Here is a 21,194-nt window from a genome sequence, read left to right on the forward strand (position 1 = left end):
ATTAAAAAAAAAACACACAGGAAAAGTTAAAGAAAAAGAAATATTCAAATTATTTCTTATAGCATGTACACAAAGCTCAAAGCAGTAATTAGAACCAATGGATGGTTGTATCATGCTTGAAAAAAATTACAATCCTTAAACGCGAAATGACAGCAATATAAAACACACATGAGCCAATTAAAGCTTGTTCGAGTGATAGGTTGTCACTACAGAAAGCAAAAATATACAGCAGAACAACTACAACATTTACAGATAGAATAAAGCGAAACATTTATCTATTTGTTGACAAAACAGATGTAGATAAACAAACATTCACGCAACATCCTTTTCAATGCTTTAATAAAATCAGTATTTGTAACTTCCTGTGAAACCGCATTCTACTAAATCTTTCATTCCTCACAAGATATGTGTTTTCAAATTTGTGGAGAATATTTTTGTGTTGGTTTATATGTAGACATGAATTTTGTAAACATTAGTGTGGTAAATTAAAAAAAAAATCTTGTTTGTCAAAGAAAGGTACCGTATTCTTATGTTAAGTTTTAAAAAAAATTGTAAAAGCTCTCTTGTGCATGATGGCTTGAAGTTACGCTAGGCGGTTTAGTCCCCTATCCTAAGGAATCAATAATAAAGCGATTGAATCATTCTATGACGCATATCATTGCCTATAGTTGGAATAAAACTTTTCACTTTCAGCAGCTTTCGATAGTTTTAGTTTTAAATTACTAACATGTGCATTCCAGCCTTGAAATTCATAAAATTACACAGCAGTATTTGATGCTTTTTTTTTTCAACATGTTTTCATGTAAAGAGTTAGGTTAATCTATCCGTCCATAACAGTTTAATTTGATGTTAAAGTTGTAGATTTTGTTTTACTTAAGTTTATTTGGAAATTATTGCGAATGAGCCAGTGCAATCATTGTTTCAACCAAGAACTCTCTGCGGCAAACAATTGTTATTCGGAGAAAAGGAGTATGTTTTCGTCGCAGGAGGCATTGTATCTGTGATTGTCCCTTCGTCATTATGAAATAATATTTATCTCCATTGTTATTCGACAAATATCGTGGCTTTTCCATGTACTAACGTGACACAGGAGTGGGCTTTTGGACATCCACAAGGAAGGCCTTGGACCTGCCACTAACAAACCAACAATTGAAGTTGATGATGATAACTGTCAAAACTGTTTATTTTTGCAGATATGCGAGAACACATTATTGTTACCATTGTTACTAAGCTGTGGGCAGTAACTATGTATCCAAGAAAGAGCCACAGCATTTTTTCGACACAAAGCGTAGGCTTGGAATCCAGCGGCGCGTTTCGCTTTCCCTTGGCGCAGTGTCTTACGAAGAGAGCCAACTCAAGATTGACTGGTCGCCCACCGAGCCGTCCATCAACACGGCCACTTCGCTAAGGGCGCACAACGCCTATCTGGCCAAGAACGAGACCGGTTACTGCGACACACGACACACTTGGAGAGGTATGCGGCATCCCCTTCCTCTCCATGAAAAATGAAAACAATAAAGCGAACTCTAACATATCTACTAAATTACTGCTTGAATATAGCCTTGTGGCACCATGTCTGTCATCGAAGCATCAGAATTCAAAATCAGTACCTTAGAGAAAGAACCAACTCATGTTTATAGGTTCCTCACTTATGTATGAAACTCTTACTACACTCAAGGTAAAAGATGAATGAATTTGCAGGAACCTTAAATCTTGGTACTTAAATATTGCAAACCAGCTTCCTTTAGCGTTCGCGTACAAGTAGACGCCACACTTCTAGCAGCATCTGCCGCTTTTTAAACGATGTACAAGGGGTGTTAAAATCCCCATCGTCTAGATGAAGCGATGAAAGACCTTCTTTCTTCGGAGTTGTTTCGAATACACTATACAGGCTCGTTTTTAGACAATCAAAAACGTATGGACTAAGGCCCTGCGTTGTGTTTTGTTTTAGGATTCAAATAAAAGTTGCGTAACTTGTGGGGGCAAGGTAGAAAATGATTATATTGCTACAGACTCGCTGGTCTGTATAGTGACTACTGGGAGCCGTTACATGTGCAAGGGTTCTGTTGGAACCTAGCAGTACTGCTGCGATTAAAGGCTGCCTCAACGGCGCCGATGGTTAGCTTACGCATACGTTAACTTAACGCGCAGCGATGCAGGGTGCAAGGTGCAAGCACCAAGATTTGGTGCCAGTGTAATGGTAGTAATGCGATTGCCAGTAGCTGCGTAGGGATGGCTGATGCCAAAGGGACACATTTTGGCAAACGGCATATGGCTTCCTGTTTAGCGGCAATGCTAGACTTGGTTTAGCGCCCACTGAAAAAAAAAAATTGCGCTAATATGAGGCAAATCTGCGACTCACTCTGCAAATAACAATCACTGTACCTTAATAAAGTATGTCACGAAAAACATTTTAGCATGAGTGCTGGAAAGTCAGAAGAAATTAACAAGTGAAAAAAAAAAAAATGATTCCAGGATGGCACAACGTCTACATAATAATTAAGGGGATTTTATTTGTTTTTATGTTGTCATGTGCTGATTTATGAAGATAGTTTCATTAAGTATGGAGCGCCGCGTACTCGCACGGACATCGCGACAAAAAAAAAAAAGCAAATGAGTAATAAAAATGAATGCCAAAACAACAGCTTTCGTGCCAGTAGATAAAACACAAGCTAGGTGTCAACAAAAATTGTTTACCTAACTGGATTATACATTAGCAGTATAAAAGTGCTGATGAAACTAATTTTGAACAATCCGAAAAAGTATTTCCTGCGCCTCAGAAATTTCGGGGTGCTACAGCTCGCAGATATGGTCGCGTTAGTGGCCATAATTTTTCAAGGCGTTGTCAGAAAAGGTGGTGCAGAGGAATTCGTGGATATGCGTTGACATGTGCGTCGCTGTCATCTACATTTCCAGTTGCACGCGCGCAAGAAACGTGCGTTATTAAGTGAAGGCATTTTTCTCCCTCAATTGTTTATTTTATCCAACTGACGGTTGGCAAAAGAACATGTACTTAAAAAAAATGTACTGTAAAATTGTACTGCTTATGTAGGGGCATAAGATTTTTGTAATTACATCATGTACATAACCATTTACCATGTATCAAGGCCCGTATCGCTTGCTCAGCTCTCTGGAGTGTAGTGATGCTCACCGCAAACCTTAAAGGTTTTGCAGCGACAACCACTCTGATTTAGTGCAGAAAGCTCCAAGTTTTTTCTTCTTTCTTTCTTCTTCCGTAGACAACTTCCCCTGGCCTTAAAAGTATAAGCAGCATCAGAGCGCTGTCGCTGTACTTTCTATTAATGCGGCGAGCTTGTGCTGTTTTTCACTGAACACGCTACATTTCCGCGGAATTACGACTTTCGAAAGCCAGCGTTGTCTTAATCCTTGATAGTAATCGCTGTCGGTCTCATTGTTTCGCAACTCGGACAGTGTGACCTTGGTTGCGTCGCATCGGGGTAGGGATGCAAAAGTGGAACGTTTGTAACTGTTGCTCAAGCTCGCGTAGTTCCCGTGGATTTTGTATTTAGACGCATACATTCTTTTTATCCGGGATCCCACGGCTTTCGCAACCGTCGTATGACCGCACTCTGCAGGGAACTATAGCTGCCTTCGTGTGCTGCTGGTGTTCACGCGGGACAAGTCCTTCTACATCAGCACCGTGTTCGTGCCTGGCATCGTGTTGGTGACTAGCTCGTTCATCAGCTTCTGGCTCGACATCAACGCCGTACCGGCCCGCGTCATGATTGGCGTCACCACCATGCTCAACTTTTGCACCACCACCAACAGGTGAGTTAGCGGCGCCAAGTTTCAGAGCGATGCGCTTCATTTTTTGACTACTCTTCCCTGAGCGTGACGAACGGTCTGATACGGATTATATACCCCGAGACCACACTTAATTGTATTCCTGCATCCTAAATAACCTACATACGATGGCGTACCGAAAGGCTGATATCGCAGTTACTCGTAAGGCCATGCACCTGATGTCGCACTATACACCATGACTTTGTGTAGAGACTGCCTTGAGAGACTCCCTTGGAATATGTGCGTGAAATAGCCTCCGTGTTTACGCATGGAAGAGAAAGGCAAGAAGTAGGAAATGGTTAGTAGCGTTCATCAGGTGTTTCGTCCTGATGGCCTTCCTAAGTCTTGATGTTTTGAGCGAATATTTACATTTGAGCCAGGAAAAACTGCCCGCTTTCTGGAAGAATTGGGGATCATCGTTCGCCACGCGATTAGGTGAAAAGAAGCTGAACTGTGTCACGAATGAATCGTTAATCCATACTCCGTAGTTTATGTCAGTAAAAAAAATTCTTTAAGCCATATGGCACTCTTTAGCCAAAGCTGCTTTTGCGACAGTAAAATTGAGCAGCAGCATCATCGCAACAAAGACGCAATCAATAATTCAGTTTAATTCCATGTTCGCTTATGAATACTGTTGTCATATGTCATTGACCTACTAAAGTGTTATCCTCTCCTTGATGGCACATGCATCTACCACGATGCACCTTTACGGAACTAATGTCCAGTGGGACCTAATGTGGTTTCGCGCCGTCCGAGGCCGCGCGTTTCAATGACGTCAGCATCACGTGGAATATGTCTCGTGGACCACGAGCACCATCTCTGACAGCTCGTCACCATGACAGAAATGATTAATGACCCGAAAGTATTAGGATACGTGTTTCCACTGTCGCCGCGAGAGCGAGCAATGACTAAATGAATGTCTGGAATTGTGCATTTTTCGAATATATTTTTTTTCTCTCTCGAACACCGTTCAGAATAATATTTATTAACAAACCATAAGCCTTTCTATGCTTGAAGTTTACGGTGGACCATTAACGTTTCAGAATATTTATGCCAAGCAGGCCTCGAAATTCTTCTTTCCCATTTTTCGCTAATAAAAATTCGCTATAGTCCAATAACAATTTCTCCTACCGACCCAAAAGCTAACCTTCAACATGAAAATGTTATTTTTAATTAAGGCTCTCATACAGCCCGCAACTGATAGCGAAACGCTATATGAAACGCTTGGCCGACGACGATTGTGATGTCACCAAATGCCTTGTTTAATTTGATTTTGCTCGACATACTTTGTTTACGCATTCCGCAAAAAGCCGTGGTTGATTGTCACCTTTCTGCTTTAGTTGCCAAAGAGCCCTGCGCAAAGTAGCAAGCGAGCGAACAATTGTTCCTGACAGATTTTACGTTTTTTTTTTTTGTTCAGCCTGTGCATATATTTACAGCAGTGGATTTGCACTAGCCCTATCAGCGAATATTTCAGTCAGGATTTGCGGAGCGCAAGATGTGCAGTTATGCGGCAAGACAATGGTCTAAGGCATTACATGGTACGCTGCTTTAGGCCACCGCCACGTCCTCTGATTGCTCACATTTCTTGCAACCACACTCGTCACACACACGCACCCGCACACACTTCGGAAATGTAAGCTTTATGTAAGCAACGCTGATTGCGCCAAGAAAGCTTCATGCTAAAAGTAACGAGGGATGAATTGATGCGCCGAAGCCTTACAACTTCCCAATGAAAAATAAAAGGCGAGAAAAGCGTGAAAAATAAACAAAATACCTGTCGCTATCACCCACTGTTGCCTAAAGCACACTTTGGGAGTATGAAGTAAGTGCTTTTGTTATATAGAACGAAAAACAAAATATTAGATTTCAGCGCACTACGAAGCCAGAAACAAAACACGAAGTTGGAAAATTTTACTTGTTAGACTCTCGACATTCGATTTACCCTAATTATGCCCCGCGTTTCATGTAAAATGATGAAAAGGTTATATTTTCTATTTGAATCCGAATTTATCAGCAACGAAGGCGTTATTCTGCGGCCGAAAAACATTGACAGTCACCATCAAAAGTTTCCAGAAAAAAATTTCACAGTGTCTTTACAAAATTTGATTAAAGAAAATATTCTTCTTAGGCGCGCATTGGAACCCTCACATCCATGTGCCAGAAACTTAGGTGTTCACGTAAATAATAGAGTAATTGGTACACACGGATAGCACACACACACAAAAGCTATACTACAAGCGAAATCAAGCGCTCCTCATCCACAGAGGGCGCCACATTCTGCTCGATGACCTCCTTTCGGGTGCCTCTGAGGGCCATCCCCAGATTGCACGGATAAATATAGCAGCCAGCCTGTTCGCACTCTCATATCAGCGGCGGATTGTTGAAGCGTCAATGTAAACAAAGCCGACGGACCTGAGTGCAACGCTATTGTTTTCTTCTGCGTCGCGGACAAAAGAAGAAAACGAGTGCGGTCATCACCTCACAATGTATTTCGCTGCGATGTCATTTGAGGGAGCAGTTTCATGCGCTTCTAGCCCGTAAATATAGGGTGAAACTTATATTACAGGTCACAGAGGTGGTAGCTTACATTCTAGTTTCCTTACCTTTCACTCTTCGCTAAGTTGCACGCTTTAGATGCTCTTAACAATGCGTTCTTATATGTATGCCAAGGTAATTCTGTGAGTTAAGCTGTTCTGGGACCTCGATTTTTTAATTAACGGGTGCCGGAATCTTGTACGTCCTAACGGTGTGGATTCGTTGGCCAACTGGTTGCTCACATTTTGAGTTGGCTTGGTGGCCTCAGACTGGATGATACAGAAACTGACAAGTAGATGTGCCTATGGTTTTGCGAAATAAATGGGTATGTGTTTTTGCATTTTGGCTCGATCCGAATTGAACCATGCAGCCCGCCACTGTGCCTCTGCAGTTGCACAACCGACGCGGCGGCTCTTTTCGCGGCATAGCAGGGTAGGAAACCAGTTTACGTGTACTTTCTATGGACGTTATTTTATCGAAAATTCTTCTGAACTTGTGATCAACTACGAAAAATTTCTCCCAAATACAGTTATTAACTCATTATTTTTCTATCATGAAATATTTTCACAAATAGGCCGGGGTAACCGACCGTGTAAGCGCTCTCTTAGGGCCACATGGAATGACATTTCCTTCACTAGGTGTTGTCAAACAGGACGAGAGGCTGATCGGATTTGAGCTCCTAGATGTGCTTACATGTTGCGTAGCACAGACTGACATCATCGAAAATAAGGTCAATTGTGATTTCTATAAAAATAGCAAAATACTGGCGGGCTTCTACTGCGCACAGCGGCCATAACAAAACACGAGGCGCTTTTCTCTTGATAAAGCAGGCTACATCACATATGTGGCACACTACCATTTGTGAGAACTTGTGTAAGTGACAATACAAACATTAGAGAGGTTCAACACTGCTGAACCGAATGTGGAGCGAAAGACTTGGCTGCGGGCCACCGAGTGTTGCATCGAACACTATCAGCGTATAACGCATCAAAGTTCACCGGCGTTCTAGGCAGAATCCACTTTCATGCCCAGCGCATGCGAGGCCGGCAGACGCTTTCCTGCTTCATTTGGTTAGCTCCCCGCGGCGGCGTGCGCATGCGCAGTGCGAAAGCTACCCTTCTCTCCGCGCCGATGCATGCATCTGTTGGGATGCTGCTGCCTTCCTCCTTTTCTCTTTAGTGAGCGCAGCGACGGAACGCCTGTACAACGTGGCAGCTGGTTGCCATGGTTACGGCGCATGCGCAGTAGCGACTCTGGCTCCGAAACTTCGAACTTTGCTTTACATGGGCCCCGCCGGAGTGGGGCAGTGGTAAGACGCCCGACTACTGTGCCGGAGTTCCCGGGTTAGAACCCGACCACGGCGGCTGAGTTTCGATGGAGGCGAAACGAAGTGGCGTCCGTGTGCTGTGCGATGTCAGCACACGTTAAAGATCCCCAGGTGGTCGAAATTACTCCATAGCCCTCCACTACGGCTCCCCTTTCTCTCTTTCCACTTTCACTCCACCTTCATCCCTTCTCTTACGGCACGGTTCAGGTGTCCACAGAGCAAGTGTGACAGATACTGCGCATTTGCCTTCCTGTGAACCAATTATTATTTACATAGCGTAGTGAAGCTTTCGCTTCAATATCAATACAGGCATCATGAATCCAAGCCAGAAATGCGTGTTTCGACTGCCTGTAAAGGGTGCACCCTTGCAAGCATACTTGACATGAGAGGAAGCTCTCCATGAATTCAAGCCAGAAATGAGCGTTTCGACTGCCTGTAAAGGGTGCACCTTTGCAAGCATACTTGACATGAGAGGAAGCTCTCTAAAAACGTGCAGGCTGCTGAGGCATTGTTGATGTGCGTGCAGCTTCCGGTCCACCCTGCCCGTGGTGTCCAACCTGACCGCCATGAACCTGTGGGACGGCGTGTGTATGTTCTTCATCTATGCGTCCATGCTCGAGTTCATCATCGTCAACTACCTGTACCGTAACCTGGGCCTCCGGCAGCGGGCGGCCGCCGCACGGCGGCCCAGTCGCCCGGCCTCGGCCGACCCGCTACGAGTGCCCCCGCCACGAGCACCACACGAGCATCTCGAGATGAAGGTATGTGCAGCACACTGCTGCTGAGCTCTGCCCTTACATGCTTCACACTTGCGGTCACCCCCGCCGGGGTGGCGCAGTGGTTACGGCGCTCGACTACTGTGCCCAGGGAAGCGGGATCGAATCCCGGCCTCGGCGGCTGCGTTTCGATGGGGGGTGAAACGGAGTGGCGTCCGTGTGCTGTGCGATGTCAGTGCACGTTAAAGAACCCCAGGTGGTCGAAATTTCCGGAGTCCTCCACTACGGCGTCTCTCATAGCCTGAGTCGCTTTGGGACGTTAAACCCCGCAAACCAACCAACCAACTTGCGGTCGCTTGCTTTTTTATTCTAAGTAGTCACGAGTGCGTAGTATCCGTATGCGTTTGTAGCGTTGATTTTGTCTCCGGTGACGCTGGACACTTTCTTCCTGATCTGTTTCCTCTGGTGCGTCACATTTCCTTTAGTGTGTCTTTACTGAATGTACCACTTTTGTCATGTAATCCGTAGGTTAATGTTTGAGTAACCGTCGTTGCTCCTTCGCGTGAATGCTGTTGTCAATATGCTGCACGCGTTGGCGTCATTTTCGTCAGAGGTTGTTTGCAGCAATTTACAATGCTCACTTACAGTAGGCAGCCCTTGGCCGGCGCTGTTATCCTAGAAAATTATTTGTAGTAAATTATGATTAATATTTTAACTTTACTACTTCTACTAGGTTGGAATTGTGATGGTTGTAGAGTTGCTGAATCTTCATTCTTTACAACTCATAACTTCTCATAGAAAAACATCATACCGAAAGGGGCTGGTACAATGCGCGTCCTGTGTTGCGTCTGCTTGTCTACCGTGGTGGCTGTGTAAAATGTAAACTCAAAGGCCCGATTCTGTCCATATTTGGCTGTACGAAAGATGTTTATGATTACTGATCAGTCTTGTGCCTATAAAATGACCCCCTTACATCCAGTCACGGAAGCAGCGAGTTTCGTCAACTGTGACTTTCTGGATGGTGCCTTCGAACCAGCTCCTAAGTAAGGCTCAGCTGTAAGATGGAAGCATTTAAGTACAGATGTGAACAGGTATCGAGCCACGTAGTCTAGTATATGCGGCAACCTTCAGACCAACACTACGTAAAAGGATAATGAGAAAAACTGCCCAACGACACGAATCAAAGAAAAAAAAACAGTGAGGTGAAATGTATTCACTAGTGTTGTACCCTAAGAGTTACTTGAAAACCACTACGGCTGAAAAACGACTACGCACTACACCACGTGCGCAAATGATGTCCTTTTCTTTCTTGTGTCGTCGTTTTTACGCCGCAGAGGTTTTCACGTCATGAACCAACTCTCCCCACAGGCCGTCATCCTAAAATGTAGGCCTACGGATGGGTTCTCTGTGTATTAGGTAGATGGAATATGCGTCAAAAAACGCCCGAAACTGCTCACTATAATTTAGGTCGTATATTTCAAGGTTACGAGTACGCCACGCACCTAAGAAATTTCTGTGGCCTGCCTAAGAGGCAACATTTAAAAGTCGACGTTGGTGTACGGAGCTGCGAAATTGATTTGTTACGTTTTCCTGGCGTAGCACTTCGCATTGCGTATGAATATATGTAAACCGTCTTTTTAGTCACGCGTATATTACAGTATGAGCGAAGCTTACATTTTGTTTTGCGTTAAAAATAAGTAGCACTCGTAGTAACACCAAAAAGGATAAGAAGCATTCATGGCCCAGGAGTGCAATGCTTCGCATTCGGCGAGCCGACGATCGATCGCGCAATGGCGTAGAATCAAGAGGGCGCGGCGAAGGTCTGCGCTAGCTTTGCGCAGTGGGCTCGGTGATTCACGGACCTATTATGCTTCTCCTAGGAACTTCCATTTCCCGACTCCCAAGACACCACTTGATCAGGCGAGCACTCCAGAAGACGAGGCGGAAAAGTGCCTGGAGCGAATCGCTTTGCCGTCGCTTCCGTTTATTCAGCGCGCTTACTTGCAACCTCCTTTCCTTCTCTGTGTGCCTGGACTTTCCCTGTATGGAAGCCCGCGCACTACACATCAATGTTTTCTCTCGACTGTGTTATATTCGGCTCTTGGCACGGAACCTGCTGCGCATTACCAGTGCATTATTATTCTACCGTCGAGCCTCATAGGTACCTTTAGAAAGCGAACTTTCGTAGCACTTAAGAACTTCTAGCACAGTGATGCGATGAACCTGACTGGGGTCGATACAATATCCATTGTTTCATTTACATGATGTCAGGACATAGAGCATTGCGTGGAACTTATGGTAGCACAAAACATTTCATGTCCGCCTCTATGATAGGGGGTGACTATGGTGGCTACTGTCTAGGACACCGTACACGCATTGTAAGTACCTACGAAAGTAGAAGATCGAACAACCATCGCCATAGCTCAGTCAGAGATCGTAAATTCGGGTCCCACCGACATCATATGCGGTCGCTTTTCCGTTCTACTTTTTAAACACTCATATCCACGATAACATTATTATTTCACATTGATCAACGCACAGAACATTTCAATAGACATTTAGGGGCGCCTACTTGCACGAATGCGAAAGATTGTTTACGCTGTGCGCTGCTTCTCTGATGAACCCCACTCTATTCATTCTCCTCTGGCAGCGCCCACTGCACTAGGTCCAGTGCTGTGTTGAGATAATTAAGGGATGCAAATGGTGATACATTTGTTCTTAGTTCGGATCCTTATCGCAGATTAGCCGCAGCAGATGTATGGTAAATGGGAACCCAAATGAAATGACGCCACCCAGATTATCGTGCGAAGAATTGTTGCGTCACAGTTTTGATATTTGGCGCCAGACTGAGGTGTGTTCGAGATTTTGGGCGAGCAAATGGCATGACATACCTGAAGCTTTAGGCGCGAGGGGCCTGCCACTGGGTATCTGTTGTGCGTGGCGTCGTCCCACTCTCCGATTTGATGGCTAGGCAGTGGCTTTTCCAGCGCTATCTTTACGAGTATTATCGAGGTTTACCACGTAGACTAACATATTTTCCAAATGAGGCTAGAAATGCTTTCGCCTAAAAAAAAGTCCTAATTTCCCTGTTCTTGGTGGCTACTGGCTCCCTTATTAAGTAAAGCGCGATGAAAAGGAATTCGAGCATCGAAGCACTGAGGTCTCGAGACATTTATCGCGATCGTACTGAACTTTTGTGTACTATATGTCAATGCGGTGAACGCTCGACGAAAGCACACTAGGTGTTTCGGTGCTTAGATATTATGCCACCGGACGCAGAAATAGTGCAGTAAATCTGGAGTGGAAAAACATACCAGGCCAAAAACAATATTTCCACCTTTATGTCACATATCCTGCAACTCAATATACAAGCTGTCCGCGTATTCCGATGGTATGGGGAAACTTGCCATACTCACTGTGCTCTTTTTGTTAGCATTGAGGTTGACGCTACATTTATATTTTTTATACAAACGCGGTCAGTACACATGCGTGCAGGCATCCTTTTTGCGACTTAGGCCTGGTTGGTTTGGAAAAATGCTGGTTTCGAACACAATCAGAAAGCGTTTTTTTTTCTGACTGATCTCCATGCAATACAGTGTGTTGGCATAGAGACAGCACTGCAATCTCGCAGCGTTTCTCTGTAACATATATTCTATCGGTTTCGCAATGTTGACTTCGTATTGTTCAGGATGCGCTTGTTAAGTGCTGAAAACTTCGACATATCAAACGCGTTTGGACGGGATTTCAGTGACTTGGGTTACAGAAGCGCATCACGCCTTTCGATTCGTGTCTCGACAGCAGAGCAGCAGGTCTGGGTAGAGCTGCAGGTTTGGGTGAGAATTGCCACAAAAGAGGACAGCATAGTCGAAAGCAATGAAGAATGTGACATAATAACTGCTTCTTCAGAACCTAGTATTCATGCAGCCAAAACATGTTACATACCCGGTAAGGCAGCACACCGAGAAATATCTAGCGAGGCGCCTCATGTAGCTTTAGTTGCACCGAAAGGAATATATCGATGAGCATCCACCCTCTAGGCTGTCCATGGGACAGCGAGGGGAGATGGTGCACAAGCAACTCACTATGTTTTTCGCACTCCGGTAACCGAGCTACAGCCGAGTCTACCAACAGACACAAAGCGCCATCGGTCGACATGCTCGTCCCCGCTCAGAATGAAAGCGTTCGCGAAGCAAGCGTCAGGACTCGAACCATCGCCTTCATTTGTGCGAAATCGACACGGTACTGCCTCGGTTACCAGACCGGCTCGTCAGATACGAAAAACAAGCACCGATGTTCAGCCCGCTACTAAACACATTTGCCGGCCGTTGATTATCGTGCGATATGTGGCGTGGACAGTGTTGTGCCGGTGGGGTTATCACACAGTAGCCCACCGTCAACAGGGTTGTGCCAATGGATCCCGCAACTGCCACCAATGTTGTGACAGTGGATCCCACAGCTGCCACCAATGTTGTGACAGTGGATCCCACAGCTGTCACCAATGTTGTGCCGGTGGGGTTATCACACAGTAGCCCACCGTCAACAGGGTTGTGCCAAGGAGTTGGTAACGCAGCGCTCGTCACCCGTTTCGTGAACGAGGGCTGTCAGCTCCCTGGGCGGTAGCGATGAATCCGAGTCGGCGTTGGTGAGATGAAGAAAAGGCTTTATACACTATTTACAGGTATTTAAACAAGGATTTCGGCTCTGGGGCCGAAAGCTAACATAGCCGTACGCGACTGTTCTCGCGCAGCGACGGCCGGGGAGATTCCGCCGCGTCCGCACTGTCAGGGGGCGAACTGCTCCCGATGGACGCTCGTGACGAACTCACACTCGGAGTCTCGAACGGAAGCACTTGAGACTCCGTTGCCGAGAACCGTTGACGCTCAAAATGGTCCAATCCGACGGCAGCACTTTCGCAGGGCCAATGGGAGAGCTTGCTGCACTCTCGCTTCAAATATGCCGCGGGGCGAGAAAGGGTTCACCGTCAGGGCCACGGCGCGCCGTGCTGTCTGGACGTACAGCTCATGTTGAAACACGTCGCTTCTCTCCCTTTGGTACGGCTCGCCTCCAGTGCACTGGTGCTTTGCAGAGAAGTATCCAGAGTTTGTGAAGGAGGCGTTCGCCGAAGAAGTTTGGCGTCCGGCTGAATTTCTGGGCGGCTTTGGCCAGGCACAACAGCACGGCCAGGCACAACAACAGTAAGCAGTACCGGATCGCCTTGCAGTGCTTGCTTTTATGATCGACAACGTTTAATGAATGGTGACAACAGCAGCACACTAACAGTTACGTCAATTCCACTTTCATTATCAGTACCTGCCTAATTGGCCGGAAGTATCGAAACAGGAGCTTTCCTGTTGCATTCTGCTGCCTTTTCCCACTCGTCAGCTTTCTTATGCCTCATCATCATCAGCAGCAGCAGGACGAAGCAGCACGAAAGCCTCTCCCCTATTTCTCCAATTAGCCTTGTCTTGTGCTAGCTGCATTCACTTGACCCCTGAAAACGTCTTAAATACATCCGCCCACCTAATTTTCTGCCGCCCGTTGCTACGACCGTTTTCCCTTGGAATCCAATTTGTCACCGTTAGCGGCCGACACATGTCCTCCCTTCACACTTTTCCCATTGCTTTGTTTGTTTGCCGTCACTGTGCTTTCCCATGTAATTCTTAAGGTAGCTCCAATGGTTTCCAGAACGTTCAGATTGCCTAGTGGTATGACATTGCGTTCAGACCCTTCTACCCGGTATAAGAAAAACACTGTCAAAAATGCCAATCAGAACAACGTTTAATCAAGAGCAACTAGAACACCGAAAATGAGATGATTTTGCAGCCAGCTTATGGTGTCACGATTGTTTTTGCAACAGCCACGTGGGCGTTAAACAGTAGAGCTACTGGCTGAAAGGGGCATTTCCGATCGTCATCTTCTTTGAAATATTGAAAAACAAGTTTTTGGTTTTGTTGTTTTCTTAAAATACAAAATAAGGATGAGCGCGAAGCCTTCGACATTGCACAAGCAGGATTGACTTAAGGTGCTTGGGGCAGTAACACCCATCAAGACTAAACGTGCACGTAAAACACTGGCAGTACAAATCAGCATGCTGTCGAGAACATAGTAGAAATGTTTTTATCAAAATAAATAGGTGTATAAGGACCTCTGATGTTATCATTTAATGAAACATATTTCATGCATACACAGTAATGCTCCTAACGATGGGCAGTAGCACCTTTCAGGTCTTAGGTGGCCTGATATATTTACTCCTTTGTAAATGAAGCCACGTCGTTGTCTCGTAGCGTTGCTTTTATCGTCGTATTTTTTGCCATTTGTCCGCAATCTGTTCAATAAAATCTCACGCCGCGTCGTTGCTCATAATATCCCGACTCTAAAAGCCCACTGACAAGGTAAACTAGCGATATTCTATTCTCGTGGGTGTTATCGGCAATGCTGACTGCTATCGGGCCACTGAGAAAAGCAGCCCTGCCACAACAGATGAAATGCGCTTGAATACAAATAAAGAACGAAAACGCTGCGAATTCTACCATCATAATCATAACCCAAGAAAATAACCACGAAGCTACCGTAAATGACAATGTTTCATCTGATGTAAAACTTGTTGCTGGGCTAGTTGGTTCATGATCGTACGGGAGAAAAGTAAGCGCAAAGCAGACGAGCACAACACAGGAGACAGCACAAAGCGCTAATGGCAACTTTGCGTCTTCTTTGCGCTTAGTTTGCTCCCGTACGAACGTTCCATCTACCTCTATATTTCAATGAAAAAAAAAATGCAAGCGGATGTTACTACTCGCAATATATCCTGAAAATATGATGTCTGAGGTATGGATTCACACAAGCAGCCGGAAAAATTTGTCCCCAGACTAGGAGCGACTTGGCATGATAGTTTCGCAGCACATTTAATAGGCAGTAAGGAGACACTGTGAAGCAGAAGAAGCATCGAACAAAGCGATCGAACAAACCCACATTGCATTTATCTTTCGTATAGGACTACAATAATTAAGTCGCACTTCGCATGCGGCTCTTCAAAATGTCGGCAGACACACTTGACTGCTTACATGTATGAATCGAAAGCAGCATAGTTTCACGGTAAAATTTTTTTTAGTGGTGTTTGCGATTGGGTGGTGTGATACGGGCACGGATTCCCTCGGGCGCTTAGCCTCTGCTGGTGTTTTTCCGCTCAGCACGCTGTCCACTAACTATATTTCTCGGCCGATGGAATATGTAATCATATTTTTCTGAATTTCTCTCCCACCCTGCCCACCAAGTTGCTACGCGTGGCTGGGGCGACCCCTCATGGTGCAGGTCATGCGACCAGCGAGAAGTGAGGCTTATATTCAGCCTTTTTTCCTCAAACCCAATTTTCATTTCCTCTCACACTCTCTCCGACTAGGTTTCCTCCCTTCGAGGCTGCTGTAGTCGCTTCCCTCTCCCCTGAGGACAGGTGTGGAGATAGGAGGAATTTAAAAGGTTTGTAACATGGCGTCAACTACCTCTACGGGATTTTACATAAGTTTTCGCCTTGAAAATCACGGAGTACACAGGAAAGTTTCCATACACATTATTGCGTACTGTGAATGCAAACACACGCTCACAGCTCGTCACTTTCCACGGAGTGCGGTGGCACGGACTACGTTACATAAAACCAGACTTCGAACTGAGGCCGCGGGGACGGCAGTATCAGAGAGATATTTCATACAATGAATTTTGAGGCCTTCCATACGCGAAATAATTCTTTTAGAGAGTAAAGGTAGATGGAGATTCGAAGGTGAACACCACCTTTTAGCTTAGTGGGTGGTGCTTCTGGAGCGCAGCTCCTTCTGCCTGCGTCTATAAAAGTACAATTACAAGTACAAAAGTACAAGTACAAAGTCACTTCCGCTCTACCGCTTCATTAGCTTCCAGTAAGCGAAGTATAAAGATGCGCTAGCGGAAACTTCATTCTGATTGGCTATATATTCACCGATTGCCACAGCATTTCCGCATGGTGGCACTGCTGCTGCTTACGGAGTGGAAACAAAAGTTACCAACATTTTTACATGGTCGCACAACATCATACCTATCCACGAATGTTATCGTATCATCTTGTTGGAACATATGGCTACCTGCCCCTGATATTCGTCTCAGCACTGCTGTCAATGCATCTTAAGGTGAAAGAATGATCATTTATGCGTTCAGACACACAACACGTCAAATCAAATGAAATCAAAGCGTTTATTCAGAGGTTATGGTATAAATTCCTAGAGGCTAACAAAAAGGGATAAAAACGCCTAAATGCCAGCCCCGCCACCTCTCCTCTTGTGTTGTCTTACCAGAAATACATCTGTGAACTGACAGGAAACCTGAATACAGTAATTCAAGCCTTCTACTGCTCTGATCTCTGTGACTGAAAACAAGGCATGCCTACCGACAGTAGTGGAAGGTTTCAATGCTCTGATCCTGGTTCTGGGTTCTCCTTAAGTTAAGGCAAAACGAAGAACATAAGTGGAAGCCCGCTTGTGCAGAACTCCCACTTGTCGCTATTTCAGACGAAGCTACCATAGCTGAAAAGCAACGTGACATTATGCTTGTGATTATCCCGTTCTCTTCTCTCCGTCCTTGTGTGTTGCGCTTTGTCTTCTTCATGATGTCCGAATACCAACAGGCCTAAATCACAACGCTTTTGGATTACATTATGCTTGCCGCAGCTTTTATGGAGCGAATCCTTTAACGCGCTCAAAATATACCACCGCATATTGCAAAAAGCCGTCACCAGAACTGCCCACAGGATACCCTGAACGTCCGCCATACACCGTAAAACTATGCAGAACGAAGAAGTTGGTCAAACACACACCACGTTCCACGTCTTCATGAACTCAATCAAATTTCAGCTTGTTAAAATCTGAAAAAAAAAAAAGCATGGTAGAGAGAACTTAATTACTGAAATCCTGCTGCATACGATAAAGGAAGACGGCAAAGATCAACCTGCACTGGATCTTAAGGGATCTTCTGTAGGGCACTTCAGAACCTAATACACGCAAACATCTGTGGGCGGAGATTACGACCCGAACAATAGCCAACTGAAATTCGTTCGGGATATATAACAACGTCTATGCGCCCTCTAACCTCCAGTACGATTATTACTACATTATTACTACACAGCCGTTTCCTACCCGTATTACGCTTAATAACAATGGAAGCAAACCTTTACATCCACTTCACAAAGGCCATGAACACTCCTTTTGGATTTCGACTATGCTTACAAAATTGATTCCGATGAGTTTATTCCTTCACTATTATACCCTCTGCCAAGTGCAAAGATATAAGGTGCATTTCCTGCACTGGAATGTGAAGTGGATCAGGCAGGGATCAAAATGTGCGCTACATACCTCGCATCAAACATTATAACGTAGATCAGCGTCGCTTATATATGTGAATACATAGCCTCCTGCGCAAATGAGCTGCTACTGCTAAGGTTGTATGGAGAAGAAAATATAAGCAGATATTCAGATTGTCTTCGCGATTGACGCAGCGAAAGAGGTACTTCATCGATTGGGAGGAGTATAGCAAAGGTAGGCAAAGACCTCAGTTCGAAATCGGCAGGGGTGAAACTGGACGGGGGCATATCCTCACCCCCTTCGCAACGAGCCATTCGCATGGTAAAGTAAACATTCTATTCTCTCTGAAGCGCTCGCACGCGCAATGGCGCCTGCAATAATGTATGCCTATCTCCCTCTCTACGCATAGCATCTCAACGCTAGAGGATCGCCACTTACGACTGGAGACCCACCTCCCTTGTTTCCAGGAAAACTTCTGCGAACTGACATAAAACGTGGAATAATGAAAAAAGATGCGAAACATATACAGCCACCCGAGGCACGCTCATCGGCTCTTTGCCACACCATTTTGTGTGGATGAAAAAAAAAAAAAGATAGCTTGCAATTTTAATTACAGTATTAGATGCTCCTAATCCGATTGGGGTCCCGCTTGCGCTTACGCCCACTGCTCACTATTCCAGAAGAAATAGTGCGTTGTTATGGTTCTCGCAAATTTCCTCTGCCTGTGCCTGGAATGAAACATTTAAGGCACTCTAAAAATAACGCATTGCATTTCAAATATAAGTCACCAAAAGTCTTTAGGGAATGCCTTAAAGGTATACCGAATAAAAAAATTGCCGCCGAGATTTCCAGCGCAAATGGTAGCTATCACATTGGGAGTGACCGAAATAATCCACTTTATGAACATAAATGAGCGGAAAGTAAGTATTTAAATGAATATTTCACAAATCGCCGCACCTAGCTGGCGTCTGTTAAAGCTCTGATGAAACGGTATCACGTCAACCCCCCCCCCCCCCCCCCCCCCCATCCCGGCCGGTCGCACCTGTTCATTGTTCCTTTCCCCCTGGCACTCACAAAGCGCAGGGACGGACATGCTTTTTGAACGCCGGAGAAATTCTTTCGCAATGAATTAATGGCTAGAATGGAGACATGCAGGCAGCCTTATACTCCGCATGATCGGAAAGCAGGCCCTGACTCGTCTTAATTAGAATCAAAGCTGCTCAGGGTAATGAAAGAATGCAAGGGCAATGATGACAGCTTCCGTTCTAGAAGGATATCAGCACTTCCCTTGCGCGTATAATAAGATGCGAAAGATCGTCTTGATGAAAATTTGCGGGATATCAAGTAGCAAAGTTAGACGCCGATAAAAGTAGCTACCGCAATTATCCCTGCAGTATCGCATGCGACTTGAGGCAAGCCACGGAATGAACCCACATAATACCACCGCTATATCTACCCTGAAGCTATGAAAGGTTGGAACAGTAGCCGGAACCGAGGTCTCTTCGGACTACACAACGGCTGCACGTCCCTTCACATCAAACATGGTCCGTACTGCACAACTATATATTAAAGAACCCTGGACATTTCCCTCAAGAAGGAATAAATTGCACTTTAAGATTTTAGCATGCATTGTCAGCCAGGAATCGGTAGAGGTGATTTCTTTAGCAACAACGCTTCTAATGAACTGTAGAGATATGAGATGCCGACGGACCACTCTAATTTGCAGTGAATTCGGCACTTAGTAGAAGCTGCAAATATCTCTCACCGAACATTAGAATGTAGGTCAGCGTCGGCTGTATTCATGAAATCATGAAGTATCGCCGAGCTGTCAGGAAGTATTCATGGCTGTATTCATGAAATCATGAAGTATCGCCGAGCTGTCAGGAAGTATTCATGCAGTATTCATGAAGTATCGCTGAGCTAACCGCCACCGAAATGAGCGTGAGTATATACCCTTCCTTTCCCTAACGATCGACTATTTACAGTGCATTGGCAGATGCACGCATCCCAAATCATTGAAAACCAACCCAAAAATTTTTGGAACACCATACACAGATCAGTTTGTAACATCATTACACACAAATTCTGGGGAAGCAGTGTCTGCCCATTTATGCGCCGTATGCTTATTGATACATCGACTCAATTATTCTCATGCCCTAATATCTATTATCAGATGCTTGCGAAAACGTCTGCCAACTGTTACTTCATGGGTTCACTTGCATTCGATATATGTGGCATCAAAGCCGTAATAAACGAAATAAACCCTAGCGTCTCATGTGGGGTAGGCGCAATCAATAATAGCTTCTTACAGAATAGTGTGGAATATTTTTGCATCATACTACAACGCATTTTTGTCAATCATATAACTCCGCTACCTATACCACGCGATCGGAAAATTGGTAAAATAATCCCCATTCATAAAAGGGGAGCTATCCTCATAACTGCAGACCTATTTCACTCATATGAGTGCTGTGCAAAATTATGAAACCTGTGGTATTCACACATATAGTTAACCTTCTTAAAAATAATTTCTTCCGAGTTATGCAGCATGGATTTCGTAAACATTTCTTGTGTTACACTGAGCTCATCACCTTCAGTAATGACTTGCATGCCAACGTAGACTCTGGTTCTTTGACTTACTGAACATTCCTTGATTTTTCTAAAGCATTTGAAAGAAACTAAACCACCCACTCCTCTTTCTTAAATTAAGCTTCCTAAACATAGACCCATATGTAATCGACTGGATCCGCGCTTTCTTGACATCACGTATTTAGTTTGAACCAGTGATGACGCTAATTCATCTTTGGGCCTACTTTTAATAATTCACATATCGCTGCTATTCAGGATGATTTTAACATTAATGAGTGGTGTCACACTGGCGCATGGAAATAAAGATTAAAACGTGTATGTCTATGAGGATATCTTGCACTAACAGGATGTGCACTGAATATTTGATTAATAACACATCATTAGAATGCGTATCTTCCTATCGATGCGTTGGAGTTCATAATGTCAATAATCTATCCTTAACGTCTAAGGCGAGTCGAACACTGGGATATATTCGCAAGAATTTCTCCCTGGCACCATTATCATTTACACTACTATTATACACAACTTACATTCGTCCACAGCTTGAATAAGCATAATCAGGTTGGGGCACCGGGCATGTTAATCTCATAAAATATATTGGAGCATTACAACATCGCTCAGCCCAACTCATCCTAACGAACCACCAAATTACTTCCAGTGTTACTAGTATGGAAGCGTTCCTACACCTCCCACCATTGTTCGACCGCAAAAAAGTATCTCGCCCATGTCTTTTTCACAAAATATATTATCACAATTCATACTCAAATTAAGTTCTCTTTGGGTTCAACCGCCACCATATATTTCATCTCGCCTAGACCGCCACAAAAAAGTAAATATTGCGCATAGTAACACTGTAAGCTATTCATATACATTTCTTACCGAACAAACGAAAATTGGAAA

General features: G+C 44.7%; 1 protein-coding gene across 2 annotated transcripts in view; it reads left to right on the top strand.

Moving 5' to 3' along the window:
- The window catches only part of pHCl-1 (pH-sensitive chloride channel 1), a 94,161-nt gene that overhangs the window by 68,373 nt on the left and 4,594 nt on the right, over positions 1-21,194 (top strand). For both annotated transcript variants that reach the window (XM_084606294.1, XM_084606293.1), the window contains exons 6-8: positions 1,334-1,474; positions 3,597-3,789; positions 8,196-8,430. In XM_084606294.1, coding sequence (XP_084462420.1) covers positions 1,334-1,474; positions 3,597-3,789; positions 8,196-8,430 — 569 coding nt within the window. The remainder of the gene's footprint in view (positions 1-1,333; positions 1,475-3,596; positions 3,790-8,195; positions 8,431-21,194) is intronic.

The sequence above is a fragment of the Amblyomma maculatum genome, chromosome 6, assembly GCF_055883805.1.
Source record: "Amblyomma maculatum isolate TAMU_Amacu chromosome 6, ASM5588380v1, whole genome shotgun sequence".
NCBI classification, from domain to species: domain Eukaryota; kingdom Metazoa; phylum Arthropoda; class Arachnida; order Ixodida; family Ixodidae; genus Amblyomma; species Amblyomma maculatum.